Below are 23,780 nucleotides of genomic sequence, written 5' to 3'. Positions count from 1 at the left end.
GTGATGCGTAACAGTAGTTAAGTTTATTTCGCATTTTCCGGTTTTGCGTAGTAGTAATGAATGTAATATGTTCGACAGCTACATATTCCTGCCGGCCGCTGTGGCCGAGCGGTTCTAGGCGCTTCAGTCCGGAACCGCGCTGCTGCTACGGTCGCAGGTTCGAATCCTGCCTCAGGCATGGATGTGTGTGATGTCCTTAGGTTCATTAGGTTTAAGTAGTTCTAAGTCTAGGGGACCGATGACCTCAGATGTTAAGTCCTATAGCGCTTAGATCCACATATATTCCTAATTCGTTATTTGTATTTTATGAGCAAATGGTTTTTAAGTATTTATAGAGAATATGTTTATACTCATTCCAGTATTCCATAGTGAATGATATATAGCTCTGAATGAAATTTACTGATATGACTCACCCGCACACCACTGGCAAATACAGAGGCACATCAGTAAATTATCAAATATAAAGAAACTCTGGGATTGGTGCCAGACATGCATCACACTAAACGCCACACTCTCCATTAACTCTTCGAAGTATTAGAAGGCATTCAGTCGAGTCACTAGCAAATTCCCCCATCCCTCACTACCCATTCTTCCACAACAAACATCCATTACCTGACGACCTGAGCAAAGCTGACCACTTTGCATCCTATCTGTTCTACATCTCATGAATCTCTGATGACTATCATTCCCTACCATCCATGAATGCACAAACATTGCTGTCCCACCCCTGAGTCCCAGCTTCCAATACATGGACAGCGTACCACAACCAGAATTAAGTACACCAGTCACAGCACATGACATACTCCACAAAAAACACGACACAGCCCCAATCATGACTGCATTACCTCAAAGAATGTCCCTCTCCTTCCTAGTCACCCTCGCCACTCTTAACGTTCTGTCCTCTCCATAGGTTACTGTCTTCAATTATGGACAACCTCCAAAATCATGGTTTCTTCAAACTGCACAAACCTCTCACTGATACCTCTTCCTACTTGCTTCACCTTAGTGTTTATCATGGACTTGGAACCCATCCTCTCCCACTGCATCAGTCAACACCTGAACCAACACCACTTTCTTTCCATTAACCAGTGTGGCACCCATCCCAGTTTCTCCTCTGACAATCAGAGACATTCTGATCTTCTTTTAAAACTCCAGTCATGCACACTTCCAGTTAACCATGTTTTCGTGTATTGCATTCTTTCTCTCCAATCTCCCATTCTTTGTCGTTATTAACAACAATTCCCTTACCGTCCAGTCCGCTGCAGGCTCCATCCAACCCCCCCCCCCCTTTCCTTTATCTTATTTCCACATTGCTGATGTGCTCAGATCACCTCCACCAATCTACCTGCTTTCCACCTGCTTAAGTGTGCTTATGACGCTGTTTTCACACCCTCTACCCTGCAGCCCAGAGGTACCAATATTCCCTTCAAATCCACCTCTTTGAGTAAAAAATGGCTTCTCAAGATCAACCTCTCCAATATTCAGGTAATAATTATAGGATGAACAATCCATATCTTCTGTACCCAAGACTTTTACCGTACCATTTATGACTATTCTGTCCAGTTAACTAATACACTATAATATCTTGGACTTATGCTCGACCAGCAACTAACGTGGAAACTAGCCATCCAATAGAAAGCCCACAATAGACTAAAACTGCTAACAAGCTGAAATGGGAGACGACACCCCTCCACTATACTCTACACCTACAAAACCCTGACCTGACTCATCCTCTACTCATGGATATCCACCACATCAAAGCTCTATTAAGTTCCTCCAAAACCTCGAAAGCCATGTACTCTGCTGTGTCCTTTACCAACTCAGTAAATACCAGACCTCTTCACAACATCAAACACCTCTGCATCTCCTATACTATCCGCAACCTAGATTCCCATAAACCCATTGTCTCCCATCTGATCACCAACACTGGTGCGCTGCCGCACCTTTACAAACTCATCCCACTGTCCCTACCCCTACACACTCCACATAGTATCTCAATGCAACTTCAACCACGCCCTTTCCTAGACAAAAAGATCCACACTGACATTTATCCCTCTTAGCAGCTTCAAGTCTTCCCCATTTATACCACCACACACTAGGACTCCTCTCTACTCTTCCATCTCCATCCATCCCCATCGCTTTCCTCTTGTGATCACTACTTCACCCACACACCAAACTTCTCTTCACTCTCTGTCTTTCCCATCTTCTGCTCTCCCACTATCCACATCAACCCCTAACTATAATGTCCATGTTCTTCCTACCTAACAGACCCCCTATCTTTCTACCCAAACCCAACAATCGTATGGAATATCCTCCCTCCTTCCAAAATACTTCTTACTCATTTGCAGCTCATTGGACTTAAAGTAAAAGTGCACTGCTTCAGTGCTTTTTCGTAGAAGAATCTCAGCAAGTTGCTACGTGTTTTTAAATTATATGGATTTTCGTCTTTTTAGCTGGTCATCTTTAACCATTTTAATTTAGAAATGAAAAACAGTCCTCACACTTTTATCATCTTTGTTATATTTTGAAGACTGGCTTTGGCCGAAGAGCGGAATATTGTACCACTGACCCAGCCACCCCACCATACAGAAATATGGCGTGAGGCGGATGACACAACAAGAAAAGAGAGATTGGTGATGCAGTCTATAAACAATTTGTGGAAAGACAATAATGCAAACGTAGTTGACAACGTGGGACCTTAGTTTCTTCCGGCACATACAATGTTCAAAAACCTTACGGGAATGCAGCCAGGTGACGTCGTCGACAATCGCGGATATTTCGACGGGAGCACAACCTGCTATTAACAAGGCAAAAGTACAGCAAGTACAAGTAGGAAGGTGGATGGTGCGTTGGGGCGTGCATTTGTCAGAAGCCTGCTCACAGTGACTTGTATCTGCAGACTAATAGTTGTCACCATCCAGCTCAACGTGAAGGGGTACTTTGTATCTTTGTTCACAGGGCCGATGTCATCTCGGACCCTGAGAGTTCTTCAGCGAGTTAGCCGATCTCGAAGTCACCTTTCGTCAGAATGGTTATAGTGGAAGACAGATCAGATATACGTTGCGCTATCGACCAACTGTGAACCGGAGCCGGTCGATGTGGCCGAGCGGTTCTAGGCGCTTCAGTCTGGAACCACACGACCGCTACGGTCGCAGGTTCGAATCCTGCCTCGGGCATGGATGTGTGTGATGTCCTTAGAATAGTTAGGTTTAAGTAGTTCTAAGTTCTAGTGGACTGATGACCTCAGATGTTAAGTCCCACAATGCTTAGAGCCATTTGAACCTTTTTTTTGTGAACCCGATGATTGGTCATATTTTGCGGAAATATGATGTGAAGTGAGTTTTCTGACCACCACCTAAGATCAGCGCTCTTTTAGATTCGGTAAAGGATGACCTTGGTTAACGTAAGGCGGGTGTTTACCGTATTCCTTGCAGTTATGGCACGTCATGTCTTGGTCAGACTATCGGGACTCTGGAGGGGCGTTGTACTGAGGGTAAGCGGCACTGACGCTTACAACAGCAGAGCAAATCCGCTATTACAGAACACTGTCTTGGCACCGGTCATCCAATGGAATATAACAGTACAGAGATTCTGGCATGTACTTCCAGTTATTGGAATATTACACTCCTGGAAATGGAAAAAAGAACACATTGACACCGGTGTGTCAGACCCACCATACTTGCTCCGGACACTGCGAGAGGGCTGTACAAGCAATGATCACACGCACGGCACAGCGGACACACCAGGAACCGCGGTGTTGGCCGTCGAATGGCGCTAGCTGCGCAGCATTTGTGCACCGCTGCCGTCAGTGTCAGCCAGTTTGCCGTGGCATACGGAGCTCCATCGCAGTCTTTAACACTGGTAGCATGCCGCGACAGCGTGGGCGTGAACAGTATGTGCAGTTGACGGACTTTGAGCGAGGGCGTATAGTGGGCATGCGGGAGGCCGGGTGGACGTACCGCCGAATTGCTCAACACGTGGGGCGTGAGGTCTCCACAGTACATCGATGTTGTCGCCAGTGGTCGGCGGAAGGTGCACGTGCCCGTCGACCTGGGACCGGACCGCAGCGACGCACGGATGCACGCCAAGACCGTAGGATCCTACGCAGTGCCGTAGGGGACCGCACCGTCACTTCCCAGCAAATTAGGGACACTGTTGCTCCTGGGGTATCGGCGAGGACCATTCGCAACCGTCTCCATGAAGCTGGGCTACGGTCCCGCACACCGTTAGGCCGTCTTCCGCTCACGCCCCAACATCGTGCAGCCCGCCGCCAGTGGTGTCGCGACAGGCGTGAATGGAGGGACGAATGGAGACGTGTCGTCTTCAGCGATGAGAGTCGCTTCTGCCTTGGTGCCAATGATGGTCGTATGCGTGTTTGGCGGCGTGCAGGTGAGCGCCACAATCAGGACTGCATACGACCGAGGCACACAGGGCCAACACCCGGCATCATGGTGTGGGGAGCGATCTCCTACACTGGCCGTACACCACTGGTGATCGTCGAGGGGACACTGAATAGTGCATGGTACATCCAAACCGTCATCGAACCCATCGTTCTACCATTCTTAGGCCGGCAAGGGAACTTGCTGTTACAACAGGACAATGCACGTCCGCATGTATCCCGTGCCACCCAACGTGCTCTAGAAGGTGTAAGTCAACTACCCTGGCCAGCAAGATCTCCGGATGTGTCCCCCTTTGAGCATGTTTGGGACTGGATGAAGCGTCGTCTCACGCGGTCTGCACGTCCAGCACGAACGCTGGTCCAACTGAGGCGCCAGGTGGAAATGGCATGGCAAGCCGTTCCACAGGACTACATCCAACATCTCTACGATCGTCTCCATGGGAGAATAGCAGCCATTATTGCTGCGAAAGGTGGATATACACTGTACTAGTGCCGACATTGTGCATGCTCTGTTGCCTGTGTCTATGTGCCTGTAGTACTACACTGTGTGATTGGTTGGAGATAGGGGGCATGGACAGGGGATGGGTTTTTAAAGTTTTTCCCATTTACATGATTAGACTACTTCCACCATCCTGGATTTCTCGTTGGTTCTTTCATTTTTACTGAGCGAGGTGGCACAGTGTTTAGCACACTGGACTCGCATCTAGGAGGACAACGACTCAAACCCGCGTCTGGCCATCCTAGTTTCGGTTTTCCACGACTCCCTAAATCACTCCAGGCAAATGCTGGGATGGTTGCTTTAAAATGGCACTGCCGACGTCCTTCCCCATCCTTCACTAATCCGATAGGACCGATGACCTCGCTGTTTGGCCCCTCCCCTCAAATCAACCAACCAAGTACCGTCCGGCTAGCCACGCCGTCTAATGCACTGCTTCCCGAGGGGGAAGGCATACCGGTCCCCAGCACGAATCCTCCTGGCAGATTAGTGTCTAGTTCTGGTGTGCCAGATCAAATGACTCTGAGCACTATGGGATTTAACATCTGAGGTCACGAGTCCCCTAGAACTTAGAACTACTTAAACCTAACTAACCTAAGGACATCACACACATCCATGCCCAAGGCAGGATTCGAATCTGCGACCGTAGCGGTCGCGCGGTTCCAGACTGAAGCGCCTAGAACTGCTCGGCCACTACGGCCGGCTTTGGTGTGCCGGGTAGCCTGTGGATGGTTTTTAAGGCGGTTTTCCATCTGCCTCGGCAAATGCGGGCTGGTTCCCCTTATTCCGTCTCAGTTACACTATGTCGGCGATGGCTACGCAAACACTGTCTCCACCTACACATACACCATAATTACCCTACCACGCAAACATTTGAGGTTAACTCGTCTGGTATGAGATGTTCCCAAGGGGGAAGGGGGGGGGGGTGTTCCACTGGGGGCCGAACCACTCAATAATCTTGTGTTCGGTGTGGGTTGCCAGTGAGGTGGGTCGACTGCTTTGGCCTGTTGTGGTGTTGTGAACCACTGAGGGCTACGGCGCAACAAAGCCTCTCCATCGGTTCTAGGCATCCGGTTCAATACACAATACACATTATACAACCAACCAAACCAACCATCTTTCATTTTTAATACTATGCTATGATTGGTTGGAGATAGGGTGAGAGCAGAGAGGCAAGGGAGATGGGAGTGGAGGGGAAGGGGGAAGGGGTGGGGAGTTATATGGGAGGCGGTTAGAAGAACGGGCATGGCTTGATGACATCATGTGTAGTAGGTTATTGACCATGCCCCTGAATGTAGACAACTTCGCTGCAAAGGTCAAACTGCCCTAGATGGCACTTTGCCATACTACTGATGATAACCAAATGATCAAGGAGGTTTGGGATGCGGCAGTAGTGGAATGAATAGAAGAAGGGTTTATGGGAGTATATGACTTGGCAGTAGGAATGAGAGATGAGAACGAGTAATTGAATTCTGCTATAAATTTCAGTTAGTAATAGCAAATACATGTTCGAAAATTATAAGAGGTAGAGGTATACTCTGAAAAGATCTGGAGATACAGGGAGATTCCAAACGGATTATATCGTAGTCAGGCAGAGATTTCGAAATTAGAAATGGTTCAAATGGCTCTAGGACTTAAGATCTATGGTCCTCAGTCCCCTAGAACTTAGAACTAATTAAACCTCACTAACCTAAGGACATCACACAACACCCAGTCACCACGAGGCAGAGAAAATCCCTGACCCCGCCGGGAATCGAACCCGGGAACCCGGGCGCGGGAAGCGAGAACGCTACCGCACGACCACGAGCTGCGGACGCCGAAATTAGATATTGGTTTGTACGGTGCACCATGTGCAAAGAAGTGGTATAGTGCAGTACCAAGCAAAGATGAGATGAGCTTGAAGTTCTCTGAGGCTAGAAATACGGTGATAATAAATACCTCAGTATGTGGTTCAGTTGAAAAGGAATGGACATCTCTGAAAAGGCCAATCACACATAGGTACAAGGAAGATAATTGTGAAGACACCACATACGACAGAAGGAATATTTCAATTGACTGACGAAAAAACGAAGTTCCAAAATGCTCAGGGAAATTCAGAAATACAGAAATATAAGTCACTTACGGAAAAAATAAAAATGAAGTGCAGGAAAGCTAAGGCGAAGTAGCTGCAGGAAAAATGTGAAGAAATCGACAAAGAAGTGGTCGTCGGAAGGACTGATTCAGCGGATAGAAACGTCAAAAACCTCTGCGAAATTAAAAGCAAGGGCTGCAACAATAATAATGCAAGCGGAATTCCACTGTTAAGCGCAGAGAAGAGAGTAGATGGGTGGAAAGAGTATTGAACGCTCTGGGAGGGGGAAGACTTTTCTGATGACGTGACTGGCGAAGAAATGGGGGTCGATGTCGAAGACTTGCGGGACCTAGCATTAGAGCCATAATTAAATGCAGCTTTCGAAGATTTGAGCTCAAATAAGGCAGAGAGGGTAAGTAATATTCCTTCGGATTTTCTGAATCAACTGGGGAAAGTGGCAACCAAGCGACTATTCAAGTTGGTGTGTTGAATCCATCAATCAGGAGACATACTATCAGATTTTCGATAAGATAGCATCAACACAATCCCGAAGATCGCAAGGGCAGGTAAGTGCAGGAAATGCTGCACAATCAGCTTAACGGCTCGTGCGTCCGAGCTACTGACAAGAATAACATACTGAAGAATAGAAAAGAAAACTGTTGGACGACGATCAGTTTGTCTCTCGGAAAGATAAAGGCATCAAAGACGCAGTTAGGACGTTGCAGGTGATAATGGAGGCAAGACTTAAGAAAAATCAAGACACGTTCATAGGATTTACCGACCTCGACAAAGCGTTCGACAGTTTGTAATGGTGCGAGATGTTCGAAATTTTGAGGAAAATTCGAGCAAGTTTTAGTATCAGACAATTAATATACAATTTGTTAAGAGGGAACAATAAGATTGGAATAGCAAGAACTAAATGCTCAAATTAAAAGACTGTAAGACATGGATGTAGTATTTTGCCCCTAGTATTCGGTATATATATCGAAGAGGCAATGACGTAAATAAAAGAAAAGTTCAAGAGTGCGATTAAAATTCAGGGTTAAAGGATGTCAGTGGTAAGAGTCGCTGATAATATTTCTGTTGTCATTGAAATTGAAGAAGAATTACGATAGGTTGATTGTAATGGGTAGCCTAATGAGAACAGAATATGGATAGAGAGCAGATCGAAGAAAGATGAAAGAAATGAGGAGTGGCAGAAATGAGATTAGTGAGAAGCTTGACATTAAAAATTGGGAACCATGATGTAGATGAAATGAAGGAACTCTGGAACCTTGGAAACAAAGTAACACATGACGGATGAAACAAGGAGGACATGAAAAGTAGACTAGCACAAGCAAATAGGTCATTCCTGGCCGAAAGAAGACTGCTGGTATCAAACTTTGCCTTAATCTGAGGAATAAATTTCTGAGAATGTACGTTTGGAGCTCAGTATTGTATTGCAGTGAATCAAGGATTGTGGAAGAATCAGAAAGGAAGAGAATCAAAGAGTCTGAGATGTGGCGCTATAAACGGATTTTGAGAATCATATGGAATGATAAAGTAAGGAATGAGGAGGTTCACAGTAGAAGCGGCGAAGAAAAGAACGTGTGGAAGATGGTGACAAGAAGAAAAAAAAATGGTTCAAATGGCTCTGAGCACTATGGGACTTAACATCTGTGGCCCTCAGTCCCCTAGAACTTAGAACTACTTAAACCTAACTAACCTAAGGACATCACACACATCCATGCCCGAGGCAAGATTCGAACCTGCGACCGTAGGACAAGAAGAAGGTACGAGATGATAAGACATGTGTTACGACATCATGCAATAACTTCCATGGTGTTAGAGGGGGCTGTCGAAGGTAAAAACTGTAGAGAACTGCACGGATTGGAATATATCTAGCAAATAACTGACGACGTAGGATGAAGGAGCTACTCTGAGATGAAAAGATTGGCACAGGAGAGGAATTCGTGGTGGACCGCAAGGCTGATGACGCCCCCCCCCCCTCCACCACCACCCATCCAGAACGAAAAAAAAAGACTTTAAGAGAAAGAGAGAGTATCCTAATGTTTTACGTAGTGTTTCAAACAAACAGAGAGCCAGATCCCTCGCTTTGCTTAAATTAAAGGCTTTATACTTCTCAATTAAATTAGTCATTGCTTTGATCTCCATTGCTTCGTTTATTACACTGTCTCAGAAGATAAATCTCTTGCACCATAATGCTGGTCTCTTCGTCTTTTAGTTCATGCTCGAAGACGAGACAGTATTAGGTAACAATTGATTTATAAGTATTTGGTTGCTTGGGTGGAGTTTCAACGCTTCTGTTCTTTACAATTTTGTTCAACAGTTTTTACAATCTGTCCAACTCAGCTGCAAACCGAAGAACTCGTAAATAATGAAATTCACCAATGGAAACTGAAAGATCGCTTGAGTCCTTAATAGATTGATTCTGTAATAGCTGTAAAAGGGAACCTTGTATGTTATGAGTTACATGCTGGTGACTTTTGCAATACCAGCTAAGGTCCTCACGATTTATTTCTTCACAGAGCGTACTTTGGGCTTATTTGTCGGAAACAAATAGCAAACTTTGGAGTTCCGGTGTGTTATTTCCCCTGTACTTCTGAGGGTGTGCTAGTGCTATCCATGTCTGTACCCACCATCAGTTTAATGTACATTCAGACGTTTCGTTGATATTAGTACAGGTTTTACCGACGCGAGTGTGGGGCACTGTATCACTGGATGTCTCTCCCCGCAACTGACCTGGAGCTTTCCTCGTGAACATGCCGCTCACTGGCCAAAGTCCCACCGTGCCGCCGAAAGGCAATGTCACCGCGATCCCCGAAACCCTGAAGCCGTTTTGGCTGCCACCGGACGACGAGCATTTCCTCCTGCAGGTAAGTGATACATTATTTGTAAGTGATACATTATTTTAGTGAACTATTTGTTCCTTAGAACATACGCACGAAGCTCGTGTCAATACGAGTGCCGTCAATCATTTTCGTATTATCAGAAGCAGCGATGAAGAATGACTTGAAGTTCTGCATTGAGCAGCCGTCATATGCTCCTTGTACTGTGCGCTGTTTACTATTTACCGCACTATTCCTTCTCGGAATGCCGCTCGAGTATGAATTGCGAAGTAGCAAACCGTACTGAAAGGATGGAAACCGAGTTTTCTGTTGTTGAACACCGAATGAAGTGACGCATTGATAAGACACTGCAATCGCATTCGGGAGGACGCTGAACCAGTTCCCCCTCCGTTAGCAAGATCTACATTTATATACACTAAGAGGGTATCTGCTCTTTCGGACATGTCCGAAAGAACAGATACCATCGGTGACCATGCAGCTCGTTAGAATGAAATTACAATGAAATGAACACCCTTAGCTTCTGTGCGAATGCACAAACAGTGCCCGAACTCTTACGGGAATCGGCAACGCGCCGCGAGTAATGAGTACAATGGGCGGGGGCACTACGAATGTAATGCGTTGAGAATGTGGGTTTCGCGAGAGGCGTGCCAGAAATAAATCCCTGCATTCGCACTATCCTCTGTGTCCTCGGGGGCTCAGATGGATAGAGCGTCTGCCATGTAAGCAGGAGATCCCGGGTTCGAGTCCCGGTCGGGGCACACATTTTCATCTGTCCCAGTTGACGGATGTCAACGCCTGTAAGCAGCTAAGGGTGTTCCTTTCATTGTAAAGATCTACATTTTAGGTATGTAGCGTCGGTTAGAGAGGCGAATGTAGTTATTCACCTCGCTACAATCTGATGTGGCATTATAGGTTGATCTGCAGCGCAGCAGGTGCGTGGAGCCAGATGGACGTCCGATGACAAGTCATGGGAGTAGTAAAGACACTGGTTTACTTATTCCGTGGGTAAAGTAAGGCAGTCGTAATGTTAGCTTTGTAGAGCAGAAACTTTTCTGTAGCCTACCACAAAGTGTGTAGTAGGAACGACAGCCACCCTGTCCAGCCTTTCTCACAAAGTGAATGTGTCATAACAAAATATATTTTACTTTTCTGACAGTAGATTCAGACTACAAGCAAATTTATGAACCATTTGATGCACCACAAAGGTAGATTCGATTAATGTTCAGAAAGACTATGAAATTACTCGTCATTTAAAACATAGCAAACTATTTTTCCCCGGCAGGCAGTTATCACCGTAAGCTTGTCTAACCTGAAGGCTGTTGTCTCGTGGGGTGGAGTAATTTTCCCAGTCTTGACTTAAATTTCCTAATAGTTTGCAATATGGCGAGGGCGAACAGCCACAAAGGCTGTTCGAGCCGTTATTCAAGACCACGGCTTCCACGTGGCGGAGGGACACCAGTCTACCCCTTCCCTTTCGACGAATTGGCGCCACTCCAGGGAACCAACTTCAGAAGCGTGAGACCAGGCCTTGCGCGCCAGAACAAAACTTAACCCTCACTCCGGTTAGGTTGGTTACGGCTCTTTTTGCCGGCGGGCGCTTACTGGTTTGCGACATTCTCGGTAACAAAACTGACGGGAGAGGCCCTCTCGTCCTCGGTTGGTTGCAGTGGTTAGTGGGAGTAGCTCCGTGGAGTTCAGTAGTGCAGAAGCTGCCGCCATTTGTATGTCTTTGTGCTTGCTTTCTGTTATCAGTAGCAGCTGTGGGCCTTACAGTTCGGTTCCAGCTGCTTCGCATTAAAGGTAACGCAACCGCTATTATTTCGGTCGTGAACCATCACAAATGCAGCTGGTTTCATATCGATAGATAGGCGCGACGAACCTAACCATGCTTGTTCCATAGTACAGTATACTGCCTCTGCCTGGGCTTCAGTTTATTCTTTCTCGTGGATAATAATAATTACCATTTATCTCTCAGTGTAAACACACACTCTTTCTCTGATCAAAGACTGAACAAGTTAACAGGAAGCTCGTTTATGTTGCAAATTGTTCCCTTTATCTTGTCCTGCAGCAAGACGTTTACTATGTCAGTTTTGTGGTAATTCTTTGCGTGTGGAATCCGATAATTTAATTGTAACAAGCTACCTAACATTATGGAAATATATGCAAGATTTTAAAAGATCTGTCCGACTTCTGGTCCATAGTATTCCCCTGTTGCCTCCTACAACCTTTTAATTAATAGTCAGAAGCTCATATTAGAATAGATGAGGCCACGGTCAAGACAGCAGAAGATTAATAGGTACGGTTAAATGCACTTGGTAATTCAGAGTCTGAAGTCAGGTAGCCATTTAAATTTCTGCCACCCTTATCGCCAAGTTCGTTCTTTTGAAAGAGAAGCCGCAACTTATACACCGTGCTGTAGTCAGCAACCTAGGATGCAAGCTGACCCTGTACGACATGGAGTGTGCTGACCTCAGCACATAGCCTCATGAGGAGGCCAAGACACAGCCTAGCCACGCAGAGCAGGCGGCAGCGGTGCGAAGTTACGTGGTCAGCACCTAGGCAAGTGAAGCTGCACAACAGGCCCCATCCGAGGGCTAGCACGCAGATACGGTGAGCGTCATAGAAAGTAGGTCACGCCGTGCGGCACAGATGTGCAACTCAGTACAGGAAGCACCACAGCACACGGAGAGGAACTAAAGACCCCAGTGCAGGCAACAACGACAGTTGTAAAATGTAAACTTTCCAGGCGGAAATGTCACAATAAATAAAATGTTCCGGGCTATTATGCCATGGTCGAATAAATTTTACTTTAACATCCGACGTTTTGTCCCCATCTGCGGAGGACATTTTCAGGGGGAATCTTAGTTTTCTTGAATGTCCGATTCACGCCCCGACTCGCTATTGACAACAGCAAAATTCCGCTTCAGCGAGCGTCCGCGCAGTGGCGTGGCGTCACATGTTTTGAATCGAGGCCTACGAGGAAGACAGGCCACTGCGCGTACGTCACGAAGCTAGTCCTGTGCTCGCTCGCTCGCTCAAATCAGCAGACAAACTACGTTTCTACACCTGTTAACTCGTGACTAGGCGTGTCCGTACAAACGAAAACTGAATCTTCTACTGGAATCCGCTATCATGGAATCTTACTGTTATTAGTCCTATAATGATGGGAAGTTCATGGGCCTACTTATAATTTGTTAAGGCTGTACTGGCGTACAATAAAATAAAGTCATGCTAAAATTATTATCAGTTGCATAAGGCACCACTTCCAGCATGTAATGAGTATTGTTAAGCAGAAGAGACTAAAAGCTATAAACAAGCCGTTATACCATTTATATCGAGTATTGATCAAAATGTTCAAATGTGTGTGAAATCTTATGGAACTTAACTGCTAAGGTCATCAGTCCCTAAGCTTACACAGTACTTAACCTAAATTATCCTAAGGACAACCACACACACCCATGCCCTAGGGAGAACTCGAAACTCCGCCGGGACCAGCCGCACAGTCTATGACTACAGCGCCCCTAGACCGCTCAGCTAATCCCGCGCGGCCGAGTATTGATCTGATATTAAATTTTGCTGCAGTACTGTTAATCAGTAAGTCTTCATAATAGCAGATTCCAATGGAAGATGCAATTCTCGTTAGTACTTACACGCCCAACTGCAGGTTAACAGGTTTAGAAACTTATTTTGTCTGCTGAGCTGAGCGAGCGAGCTCAGGACTACCTTCGTGACGTACCCGCTGCAGCCTGTCTTTCTCGTAGGCCTCGTTTTGAATACGAGAGCGCAATTGGCCGTTGTCGACTGCCGTCGTCCACTATTATTTTTGTACTACCCACGTACACCTCCCCACAACTAAACGGAATCGTATAAACTCCAGCTTTTTCCAGCGGCTGGCGAATATTTTAGGTGAGCTTGTATCTACCGTGTTGGTATGTAGATTACCACTATGTCCCCCTTTTTCAGGATTTTTCTTGTGTGGTCAGTCACGTCCTTAATGAATAGTAGGAAAGCTTTCGATTTCACCGGCGCTTGAGCCTCGCTATAATTCCTACGCGGTGGTCTTAACGCTCTTTTCACCCTTGAACGATTAACATTATTGAGCAGTGCATTGGTGAGATGTTTTAATTCTGCGTCGAGCAGCTCTGGTTCGCAGATTTTCCTTGCTCTGTCCGCCAATGTTGTGGGTGGTCGTTCGAATCCCTGTGTAGATAACAGCCTCTGTGCATGAGTTTTCGGTAAACTACAAAAAGAACTGTCAAAAAACGACTCGAAGAACATAAGGGCAATTGCAGAAGAGAGGAGATTGACAGACCAGCTGTTGCATTACATGCTTTCCAGCCAGGAGACCACCACATTCATTTGGATAGGACTCAGCTACTGGCAGCCACAAGCGGATACCATGAAAGGCTATACAGAGAGGCCATGGAAATTGCAAAACACCACAGGAATTTCAGTAGGAAGGAGGAGGGCTTGAAACTGAATGACATTTGGATTCCGGTGCTGAAAAAAAGGTGTACCAGTCTTCTACCATGGGATGATAGCAACAGCGAATGATGGCAGCCAACGATGGCCAATTGCGCTCGCGTATTCAAAACATATGATGTTACGCCACTGGGCACAAGCTCGCTGAAGCGGAACTTTGCTGTAGTCAGTGGTGATCCAGGGTGTGAATCGGACATTCAACAAAACTACGATCCCCCTATGTCCTCCGCAGATGGGGACGAAACGCCGGGTTTTAAAGTGAAATCCATTTGACCACGGCATAACAGACCGGAACAATTCGTTAATGTGCAATGACAGCGCCTTGCACAGGAGAGTCTACAGCAGCAGAGTGTAACCACACAGGGAGACGGTGGTCCAGCAACTACGTAGTCAGAGCCAGGTGTGAACAATGGACTTGCAGATAGCAGGTAGGCAGCCTGAAGTTGATAGGTGCCACCTCCCCCCCCCCCCCCCCTCCCTCTTTGCCCAATGGAACGGAGTGAAGCCTCCACGCAATTGATAGTTTTGCAGTTAGTGGATGTGGCATCTAATAAGAGCAGACTGGATAACACGCATCAGGTCGATGACTGTCATGGAGTACCTCTCGAGGTTGGCTGCAAGCGGTGATAGACACTGCGTGGCTGAAACGGGATGGCTCGGCCCACACATGGTTTGAGAGACACCGTGCTTGCCAGCTTCCCATCTGCTTGGCCTCTCTAAAGCCTACAGCTGTCCAATTTCTTAATTGGCCAATAACAAATGCCAAATTACAAAGCAGTGGTGCAGCACATAACATTCCTAAATCGCTTAAGAAAAATTCCTGGATGGATTCTTTGAAAGGCCACATCTGCTTTCTTCCACAATTCGACGTTTTACTCCTCCTCACTGACTTCATCTTCGACGGGCTGATACATCCGTCTTCCTACCTTTTTTGAACGGAGAAAATGCCAAGTTGATACATAAGCTGTTGATTGCGCTGTACGGAGACACTTTCTCCGCCACTGTGCATTGTTGTGCTGCCAGCTACACGAATAACTTAAAGCTGGACGGAAAACTGTTCGAGCATGCATAAAATAACTTGGCCTATACCTGAACAGACTGAGCAGTAGTGCGTGGTAGGAGCTCCGTTGTGAATGACAACCAAACGGAAGGAGTGGTGCAGTTCGACAGCTGTAACCTACGTGCAGCCGCAAATCCCGCATAATTTGTGGCCTACAGCTAGTGAGCCAGCAAGCGATGGTATTAAGAAGTTACGTCAGCATGACCAATCATTTAATCAATATAGGTTTTCAAAGTCGATAGTTTCTCACTAGAGTACAGAAAAATAAATAGTCTCGTAAACATAGGGTCAACCACATAAAAAAGTCCAGCCTCTTGTTGCCAGAAGGAAGTCTCATAAAACAAAAAAGGGGTAAAAATGTTGAGTAGCGGACAATGGTGCCTGCTCCGATACTGACAATGTAAAATAAAAAATAGGAGTCAGGAGGAAATTATTTGTCAGTTGCCTCACAGCCTTTTCGTCAAAATTATTTTAGTTTTCTTGTCCTCCTTCCGTGTCTCTTCTGAAGTAGTGTAACTTTGGGAAGCACTTGCAGCTAAGTCTCACTCCTTCTTTTTTAATCTCTTTATCATGTGATTCAAATAGCTAGTGGTTCGTGCAAGCCTCTACAGCACAGTATCGTGAGATTTTGCCTCTTTCCACAAAAGTGTAATGGTGTTGCATATAATCACACGTGCCTGATTTTTAAGAACTTTTCTTGCAACTATGGTGCTCCACGGCAGTGGTACTGTGCAATGTTGGAAAGAGACAAGGAGATTGCTCCCAACCGTGCATGTCGGCAGACAACCGTCAACTGAGGCGGCTACCTCTCCGGAACGACGGAGTGGAGTCGCCCGGTGTTCAGGACGAGAATGCTTTCCCGTGCTGGTGCCACGTTAATTTGCGCGAGATACCCCGCACAGGCTGGAAAGAGGTTTGGCGCAGTGCGTCTGGCGTGGACGTCAAACCACATCGCTCTGCACAACAACGAACAAGTTTAGCGCAGTATCGGTGCGTGAAAGTAAATGGTTCGTTTGCGCACGCCTCTATTTGGACGGCGTTTCTCATTTCCCACCGTTATTGCGGTCGCACATCGGTACAATGCTGCGCACCTGCGAGCATTTTGCTCCATTCTGCACCTTCCTGCGCTGTTCAGCGCCGTTCTAGTTGCTGCGTCCGGCCATGTGGACGCAGGACGGACCAGTAGCAGTTATCTTCTGTTCCTAGTTTTCTGTAATTGCAGCGTCTCACACTTACTAAAATTAAGAAATAAGGAAGTGCAAGTTTAACAATGTTTGCATTCAAGAAGAGAGTAATAACAACAGTTAGGAAAGTGTGAGGCTTAAAAGACCACCACCACCAAAGATATCCAGGGACGAAGGCCTCAGTATGTGATTGAACTGCTCGCTCTTGGGTAGCAACACCCTCTCTCAGTTCCACTGTCCACCTGTGGATGAGCATCGCAGCATAGAGCTTTGAGCTGTTCCAGCACAGAAGATATTATAAATGCCTATTGTAGAGCCTTGTGTGCGTCTGGTACCACACTTCTGTTAATTTTTCTAATACAAACGCGCTGTAACTACTACATGTTAGTGTTGCTGTACACTGTTTGTGTCATTATATTATTTACTAACTATTCTTATTGCTCATTTTGACTTTCTGTTAATTCTATGTACGTTCAAAGCTATTCTGGTCAGTTTCGATCAGTCAGAATGAGCTATTCTAGCCCTTAATCCACGAGGAGACTTTCCCGTAACGTATACTACGAGGTGTGATCTCCGGGGCTCCTATCTTTAAACCAAGATTTAAGCTGTAAATCATTTGAAAATTTAATTTAAGTTGTATAAAATTTATGGTTACAAGTACATAAGTGTTGTTTAAATACTCCTTGTTGACTGTATTGCGCTAAATAAGGCCAGCAGTATTTCATTTTTGTATCACGCAGAATCACATACTTTTGTGAAGCTTCCTCAATAATACACATAAACGAACTGTTAGAGAAATGAATTTTACGTTCTTAAAAATTGTGGTATCTCTGTAGAAAGCAAATTTTCACGTAAAACTAATTAACATTCAATACTGAGATCTACATTTTTCTTTACCATCACTCAGTACGCATTTAGTTTTAACTACACTACTGGCCATTAAAATTGCTACACCAAGAAGAAATGCAGATCATAAACGGGTATTCATTGGACAAATGTATTATACTAGAACTGACATGTGTTTACATTTCCACGCAATTTGGGTGCATAGATCCTGGGAAATCAGTACCGAGAACAACCACCTCTGGCCGTAATAACGGCCTTGATACGCCTGGACATTGAGTCAAACAGAGCTTGGATGGCGTGTACAGGTGTAGCTGCCCATGCAGCTTCAACACGATACCACAGTTCGTCAAGAGTAGTGACTGGTGTATTGTGATGAGCCAGTTGCTCGGCCACCATTGACCAGACGTTTTCAATTGGTGAAGGATCTGGAGAATGTGCTGGCCAGGGCAGCAGTCGAACATTTTCTGTATCCAGAAAGGCCCGTACAGGACCTGCAACATGCAGTCGTGCATTATCCTGCTGAAATGTAGGGTTTCGCAGAGATCAAATGAAGGGTAGAGCCACGGGTCGTAACACATCTGAAATGTAACGTCCACTGTTCAAAGTGCCGTCAATGCGAACAAGAGGTGACCGAGACGTGTAACCAATGGCACCCCTTACCTTCACGCCGGTTGATACGCCAGTATGGTGAGGACGAATACACGCTTCCAATGTGCGTTCACCGCGATGTCGCCGAACAAGGATGCGACCATGATGATGCTGTAAACAGAACTTGTATTCATCCGAAAAAATGACGTTTTGCCATTCGTGCACCCAGGTTCGTCGTTGAGTACACCATCGCAGGCGCTCCTGTCTGTGATGCAGCGTCAAGGGTAACCGCAGCCATGGTCTCCGAGCTGATAGTCCGTGCTGCTGCAAACGTCGTCGAATTGTTCGTGCAGATGGTTGTTGTCTTTCAAACGTCCGCATCTGTTGACTCAGGGATAAAGACGTGGCTGCACGATCCATTGCAGCCATGCGGATAAGATGCCTGTCATCTCGACTGCTAGTGATACGAGGCCGTTTTTACCCTCCTGAACCCAACGATTCCATATTCTGCTAACAGTCATTGGATCTCGACCAACGCGAGGAGCGACCGGCGTCAACCTTGTGTGAATGTTCTGAAATGCTAATCATTTGCATATCACAGCATCTTCTCACAGCATCTTCTTCCTGTCGGTTAAATTTCGCGTCTGTATCACGTCATCTTCGTGGTGTAGCAATTTTAATGGCTTAGCTTACGAAGCGCGGTCTAGGAGACCCCATCACACGTGAACAACACGTCAGCAACAGAGCGATAATGTAACTGACAATAATAATTTCTTGGATCGGTGATTAAAAGAGGGTAGGTTGTGTATAAAACCATTTCGCCATAACTGACCTACGAGAGCGACTTAGTAAAATCTGGCGCGCTCTGAGAGACCATGCCTCTTGAGTTAGGGGTAGTCAGTCGTCAGTTGGAATCATCGTTGTCTGTGTCGAAGCCGTCTGGTCTGCTTTAACTGCTACCAGCGTCTATCTTATTACTGTCGTCTCTTGAGTATACGCAAGAAAGCGGAGGCGTCGATGTCATCTGGGAATGGCATACTGAACGTCTTTTGGGAGTTTCCACGGTGTGCTGTTTTCAGATTTTGTCTGTAAAAACTATGCAGTATTTCTGTAAAGTATATAACTTTGTCCGTTTGCTGCATGAAAACGCACCAGTACATTATTCACAGCAAATAGTAACGCATGGGGTCGACTCGGGTTATAAAATATTGTCTGATCCTCTAAATTCACCCTACATAGCTCCCAATACAATCTTCCTCTTCCTTTCATTAGGAGACAACTGTGTGGTAGCAATTTGCAGGACGTCAACGCGATAACAGGAGGCGTGCTTCAAAACCCAGGTGAGTTGTTAAATCGCGTTATTTATAAGATCATACGTGTGTAGGGTAAATATATCAATTTGTGTTATGAACCTGTACAAAGCGAATAACTCTGGGACACATAGTCTTGGCCTTAAATTTCTTTTTTCCTGATGATAACACCACCTCTATGACCACCCATCATATGTAACAAAGGCTGTGTGTCAGAAATGTCTTTCAAGTGCTTATGTCGCTGAACGTGTGCCATTGAAATGGTTGTCCTCTCCTTTTATTTTAATAAATCGACTTCATTCTGCGTTTAGAACTACAAAAAATCGTACGCACAGTTATGGACAGTACCATTTTTACGAAATTCACCGATGCTTTAGAGGTACTAACTAAGAAAATCACAATGCGCAACCCAATTACAGGATCACTTTTTCGAAGCCCCGTAACTTTCTCCCATTACGACGCAGAATTTTTAAATTTGGCTTCCTCTGTAATGGTGAGAAAGCGTGCCGCCCTGCGTCCTCACTCTCGGATTCGTCGACGCTTCAAACGGTAAGGTATCGACATGTGGTTAAAAAAAAAAAAAAAAAAAAAAAAAAGCCAGAGCTCAGAATTTCACGTGAGGTATAAGGTCGGTTATTTGCTACGAATCTCAATCGGCGACAAGTACAAATTAAATGTATTACGACTTATTCAGCGGGAAAGGCAGCTAGGCGTAAGCTCCGGGACGGAAGCAGTGCCACAGTATTTGTGGAAGATACGGGCCAGCGCCGACGAAGCGACGCCAGGAGACGTGACTAGCTGGACGCTGTAGCTGGATGCATAACAGGGATCAAAGTAGCTTTGTCACATCACATGATGATGGAAATATACCAAATACGTGGTCAGCCTCCAGGGAGGAGGTATAGAACGTTCTAGAAGCTTTCCATGACGCACGAAGGTAGTATAAATAGGGGGTCAGGAGGACCCTACAGTCAGTCGAGATCTGCTGAGCATACCGACACAGAACCTGTGTCGTTCTACGGCAGATGTGGGGGACTTAGTACCATACGCTAGCGTCGGCTCCGCAACAACCACGGAGATAGATTCCAGAGTAAGAGATTCAACTGACAGAAAGTAGTGCAAGACAGTGCCAGTAGGGATTCTCAGTTGTCAGACTATAAGGGATCTTATGAATTCTACCATGCAGCAGCAACCACTCCTCACGGAGTTCCGTATCCTGCACCTTAGCGTTAGCTTGCTCCTTCTAGCTATCGGAGTTACAGAAGCTGGCCACGACTACTTCTACTCTTTGAGAAGATCGAACGAGGTAAGACCCCTGAATACAATTCGTGTCAATCTCACTCCCTCTCGGGACACGACATATTAACGTCACATTGACACCAAATTTCACAATTCTGCTCAATTTTAGCGTGGACGAAAATGTCTCTGAGCACTATGGGACTTAACAGCTGCGGTCATCAGTCCCCTAGAACTTAGTACTACTTAAACCTAACTAACCTAAGGATTTCACACACATCCATGCCCGATGCAGGATTCGAACCTGCGACCGTAGCGGTCGCGCGGTTCCAGACTGAAGCGCCTAGAACCGCTCGGCCACTCCGGCCGGCTTTAGCGTGGACGCATCCTACAATGGGAAGGTCGTTACACCCACTCTTACCTACATTTCACCCCTTATGGCGGGCCTTTGATACAGAGGTCAGAACAGAGACGTCCAGTGTTGAAGTCACGCGGTTTTCTTATGAGTGACCGAGGAAAACATTTCAGACACACCGCCGCTCAGAAGCGCCACGAGAAGGGTGCGAAACAGGGAGGCTGAAAGTGCAAAAGCGTTCTTCGCTGCTCTGTACCACGTTCAAGTTTCGTCGAATGGTTTCGAACTGTTCCAACCTGTACACGAGAGCAAGAACTACAATCGGGCTGCACTTCAGATGGGTGCGAATGCGTTCGATAGGTATGCAGTCCCACTGTCCTTAGAGATGCGTTGAAACGTCCGGGGGTGTCAGCAGCGTCAAAGCTTGTCAAGAACGTCGTCCTGTTGCTCGTCGGCCAGCGAACTGTCTTCTTCGATCGCGAAATGTATGAAAATCATCTCCCCAAGGAAAGAGGCAGTTTGATTAGTACCCTCTACGCCACCGCCTGTGGCCTTTTCGTGACGATTATAAGCGACGGTGAGTCTGAAATGGTTTTCTCGGCCACCCTTAAGACAACGGCGTGATTTCAGCTCCGAGCTTCGTGGGTCTGATCTCGCAGAGCGTCAAAAAGAGTGAAATTGGGGTAACATTGGGTGTGATGACATTTCCATCGTGTGACAGGTTCACGGTGGCTTTGGGAAGAATTGTGGTGAAATGTGGTGCTAATAATAATAATGGCGTGTGACGAGGGCCTCCCGTCAAGGTAGACCACTCGCTTGGTGCAAGTCTTTCGATTTGACGTCACTTCGGCTACTTGTGCGTCGATGGAGATGAAATAATGATGATTAGGACAACACAACACCCAGTCCCTGAGCGGAGAAAATCTCCGACCCAGCCGGTAATGGAACCCGGGCCCTTAGGAGTGACAGTCTATCGCGCTGACCACTCAGCTACCGGAGACGGTATATGTGGGGCTAGTGTGACATCATTGATCCACGTTACACGCCACATGAACTTCTGCGCTCTGGCCTTTTTACACAGGAGGTGACACTTTGCTGTTTGAAGCGTCGCAAGCCCAAAGATGACGAGGGAGAGCGCCATACCTTAGCACAATTACAGAGGAAGATTGTGCGTAGCTTTGAGCCAAATTTCAAACTTCTGTGTGGCAATGTGAGACAATTACAGTGTTTTGAAAAAAAAAAAAATTTAATTGTGCTACACAGTGTAGTTTAATTTATCCTTAAAATTATATTTTGTCTATTAGATGAATCAGATATCAAGAATCTGAGAACCAGAGAGCATCGATTATGTTTCCTTCTAGTGCTGCATTTATCACAGTCGCTGTAGATTTTCTGAACGACAACTGAATGCTGATGATACTCTTCATGTGGGATTAACTGTACAGTAAGGTTGATGTCAACATGCCCAGTTGTCAAAAGAGCTTTCTATAAGGAGGAAAGGATTACACACTATATTATATTATTCTTATTAGATGGTCTTGAGGAGCCAATAATTTTTCTTCACTGGAGAACAGCTGCAGATGATATATGCAACTATACATGAATTACTGAGAATATACAAAATACTGCGCGAAGTGCGTCTTTGAAACACAGATCCAGGGGCGAAAAGGTAAACTCCACTAAAAGAGGCAACACCGCGGACGCGATACCACGGAGAGCGAGTTTTTGGAGGTCGCAAAAAAACAGGAAAATTGGGCCCTGCGTATTTTCGAGTGAATGAATTAGCATTGGTCTCCATGATCCAAAAAAATGGTTCAAATGACTCTGAGCACTATGGGACTTAACTTCTGAGGTCATCAGTCCTCTAAAACTTAGAACTACTTAAACCTAACTAACCTAAGGACATCATACACATCCATGCCCGAGGCAGGATTCGAACCTGCGACCGTAGCGGTCGCGCGGTTCCAGACTGTAGTGCCTAGAACCGCTCGGCCACTTCGGCCGGCTGACACTCTCCCTTTTCTTATCATCATGATCATCATCATACAACACGAACAGAACACTACAATATACACGTATCCGTTACATACAACTGCACTCTGCAAATACACGTGCGACGCAACTGTCACATACCTGCAAGTGAAGGGAGCAATGTGCGCGGAGGAAGAGCACCCTGTCCGATGGGCGGCTGAACCGTCCCCGTGAGATATCGCGACCACCAATGCCATACGACATTTCCATTTTTTTATCGCGGTAGCGTTCCTGAATTTCAGCTGCTCTTTTGCGTTTAGGTTTCATAGAAGACTGCTGACTTAGAGGGACGGCGGCACTCGCTTCCTCTCGCGTTTTCTGACGTCCAGTACGCGACATGTCTTTGACACTGCCTGGAACGTATCTTCCAGTCAAGCAGGATTATTCTACGAGCTAGGGTTTTGCCAAAGCGATCTCTAGACCTACTTGTTATTTGTGTCGTTGGGTCATATGAGTAAAAAAGAGAACATTATCCGGCGAAGGTTCTCAGAGCAAAAAGCATTCTCTGAGAAAGTTCTCAGTTTCGTACGAATAAAAAATTCGCAGCTTATTCTCTGCCGGCCGCGGTGACCGAGCGGTTCTAGGCGCTTCAATCCGGAACCGCGCAGCTGCTACGATCACAGGTTCGAATCCTGCCTCGGGCATGAATGTGTGTGATGTCCTTAGGTTAGTTAGGTTTAAGTAGTTCTAAGTTCTACGGGACTGATGACCTCAGATGTAAAGTCCCATAGTGCTTAGAGCCATTTGAACCATTTTGAGCTTATTCTCTTACGTGGGAGTACTTACTCAGTACCTCCCCTCCTTCTCCTCCTCGAGAAGGTTCTCGGTGTGTGTCGTCTACCGCATACGGCACAGAACACGCGCGTAATCTTA

General features: G+C 46.1%; 1 protein-coding gene across 1 annotated transcript in view; it reads left to right on the top strand.

Annotated features, from left to right (window-relative positions):
• The first annotated feature begins 9,728 nt into the window (after positions 1–9,728).
• Positions 9,729–23,780, top strand: part of LOC124594349 (cilia- and flagella-associated protein 100-like) — a 173,211-nt gene continuing 159,159 nt past the window's right edge. Inside the window, exon 1 of the mRNA XM_047132717.1 lies at positions 9,729–9,842. Coding sequence (XP_046988673.1) covers positions 9,729–9,842 — 114 coding nt within the window. The remainder of the gene's footprint in view (positions 9,843–23,780) is intronic.

The sequence above is a fragment of the Schistocerca americana genome, chromosome 2 (genome assembly GCF_021461395.2).
Source record: "Schistocerca americana isolate TAMUIC-IGC-003095 chromosome 2, iqSchAmer2.1, whole genome shotgun sequence".
Classification (NCBI taxonomy): domain Eukaryota; kingdom Metazoa; phylum Arthropoda; class Insecta; order Orthoptera; family Acrididae; genus Schistocerca; species Schistocerca americana.
This window is presented reverse-complemented; position numbering and strand designations above follow the sequence as displayed.